This window comes from Drosophila sechellia, chromosome 2L, assembly GCF_004382195.2.
Source record: "Drosophila sechellia strain sech25 chromosome 2L, ASM438219v1, whole genome shotgun sequence".
Taxonomy (NCBI): domain Eukaryota; kingdom Metazoa; phylum Arthropoda; class Insecta; order Diptera; family Drosophilidae; genus Drosophila; species Drosophila sechellia.
In genome coordinates, this window is record NC_045949.1 from 22,190,168 (window position 1) to 22,192,319 (window position 2,152).

The window sequence follows — 2,152 nt, forward strand, 5'->3', positions numbered from 1 at the left end:
AAATATTTCTGTGGCTTTAAATATTTTAATTGTCGCTGTTGGCTCTGTTCTGTTATTCCATAATCGTATGCTCTTTGTTGTAATTCAAAAAGTGTGTAGTTCAAATGCAAAATAAAAATTGCAATATTTTGGCAAAATATTTATAATTATTAATGCTAATTTCAACAAATCCAATGCATTTTTGGCTTTCTATTTGGACGATGGCTAAATACTATGGTGTTTTGTATCTGTTTGTGATATTTTAATTTTACTCTCGCATTTGATCATAAATTAAGCGATTAACAAATAAAGGGCACCGAGGGTTATGGTTGCTCTTTTGAATTCCCTCTATGTGGCAATGGATGGAAGGGGCCAATGGTTAGGATGCAGAGTGTATCGCATTGAGCGTATGAGTACCCAAGTAATATTAGAATTCCTGAATTTAATAAAAATGATATAATTGAAATACTAAAGTGTGTCAGAAATGATTTATTTAATCATATGCAATCGCGTTGCCAATCAAATAAATCTCAACAATTCGAATCTCAAAATATATAAAACAAATCTATTACATTATAGTGAAGTTTTGGATGAGCTATGTTCGATACAACTAAATACTTTCCGCGTTCAGTTGATTCCGAGCATCCATCCCAGTCGGAGCACAATGAGTCTTTGTCACAGGATCATGTGATCACCTACGATATGGTCCATAACCCGGAGGGAAGATCTCCTGATCACAGTGTCATCGAAATGGCATCGGAAGCTGACCGGCGTACAGGACACGATGCCACTTCATCTCCCCAACTGATGATTATTTTTGAAGAAGGCGACATCAACAGTGCACTGCACTTTATTATTGAGTCGGCTCATAATCCCTTTGCCTCGAATGCGGTGGCCATGGTTCTGGTTGAAGAGAAAATTCGGGGGGAGATCGTCGAGAGAATCCTGTCTAAGCTACATCCTCTTAGTAAGTTTGTGGCCGAGCATCCTAGCTATCTGGCAGCACTGGAGAAATGCCACACCTCCAACTTGAACATAATAAGGGCCTGCATTTCTGAGGTTGCCCCACCACTGGCTTCACCCACTTTTGTGTGTGACTGTACGCACGATAAGCTGGGAAGTTACCCAACTGGGATAGTAACATTTCACACATTCCGCAATAACCAGGAGGCCATTGCCATATGTCAGTGCGAATCACTGGCCTTTGCATCCGTCTCCATTTGGAACGAAACGCTAACTGGATGCTACGATCTCGTGGCGGCCCTCAGCTCATCCTATTTTTTTCTAAACTGTGCCAACGTGGACTTGTCGCCAATTTTAAGGCCGCACAAGGCTCAGAAAAATTACGTGATAGTTGAAAACGGCTTTCACTTCGAAACCCTACGTATCTATGACAATTTCAAATCCATTGTATTTCCTATTGCCGGACAAATTTTGCCATACATCAAAGATTACAAGGAGGAGCACGCAGCCGTCTTCTTCTTGGATGCTTAGTATTGGAATGACTTGGGAAATCCTCGACCACGACTTCCACTTCCATCCGATTTCGCAAAGGTGCTTGGCAGATTCAAAATTTAAAGTTATTTTGGGTGTTTTTATGGTTATTAACGTTCATGATGCGTGGCAATATAATTGCAGCTGTCAGCGGTTATAACAATATTTCTTCTCTTCCGGATATTGACTTTTTGGGGGTCTTAATGAACACAGGTTTTTTGAATCAGGTTGCGAAATAAGTCGGCGCAGCGTGACTAACTTTGCCTTCGATTTAAAAAAAAAATTTTTTTTACAATGGGAAATGTTAAATGGTTGGTCTGTTATCTTTTCGCTTACTTTTTACTTACTTATTGTTTTGTTTATTCTTGCCGGACTGTAAGAATGTTTTCTAGCTCTGCAGCCAATACTTACTTTCAACTTGGTAATCTGATACAGGCATGACCGAATAAATTTACGATCGCACAGCATTCCGGACTCACCACAAGCATCTGCCCCATAAAATCATTTTCTTTATGGGAGTATGATGAGCGTATGAGTGACGCCAAGTCGTCGCTTTTGGGCACTTAAGGCCTGAATCCAAAAATAAAGCCCGCTCGTCAGTGTAATTATCAGTTTAGTGTTTTTTCTCTCTTGGAATTTATTCCTCATATATCTTCCGCATGTATCTGGCCCAATAAGG

At 40.0% G+C, this 2,152-nt stretch overlaps 1 protein-coding gene across 1 annotated transcript; it reads left to right on the forward strand.

The window, feature by feature from the left end:
• Positions 1-498: 498 nt before the first annotated feature.
• On the forward strand, positions 499-1,579 carry LOC6619319. Its single transcript, XM_002043500.2, has one exon. It carries the CDS (start codon positions 577-579, stop codon positions 1,471-1,473), a length of 897 nt encoding a protein of 298 aa, XP_002043536.1. The 5' UTR covers positions 499-576; the 3' UTR covers positions 1,474-1,579.
• Positions 1,580-2,152: the final 573 nt, after the last annotated feature.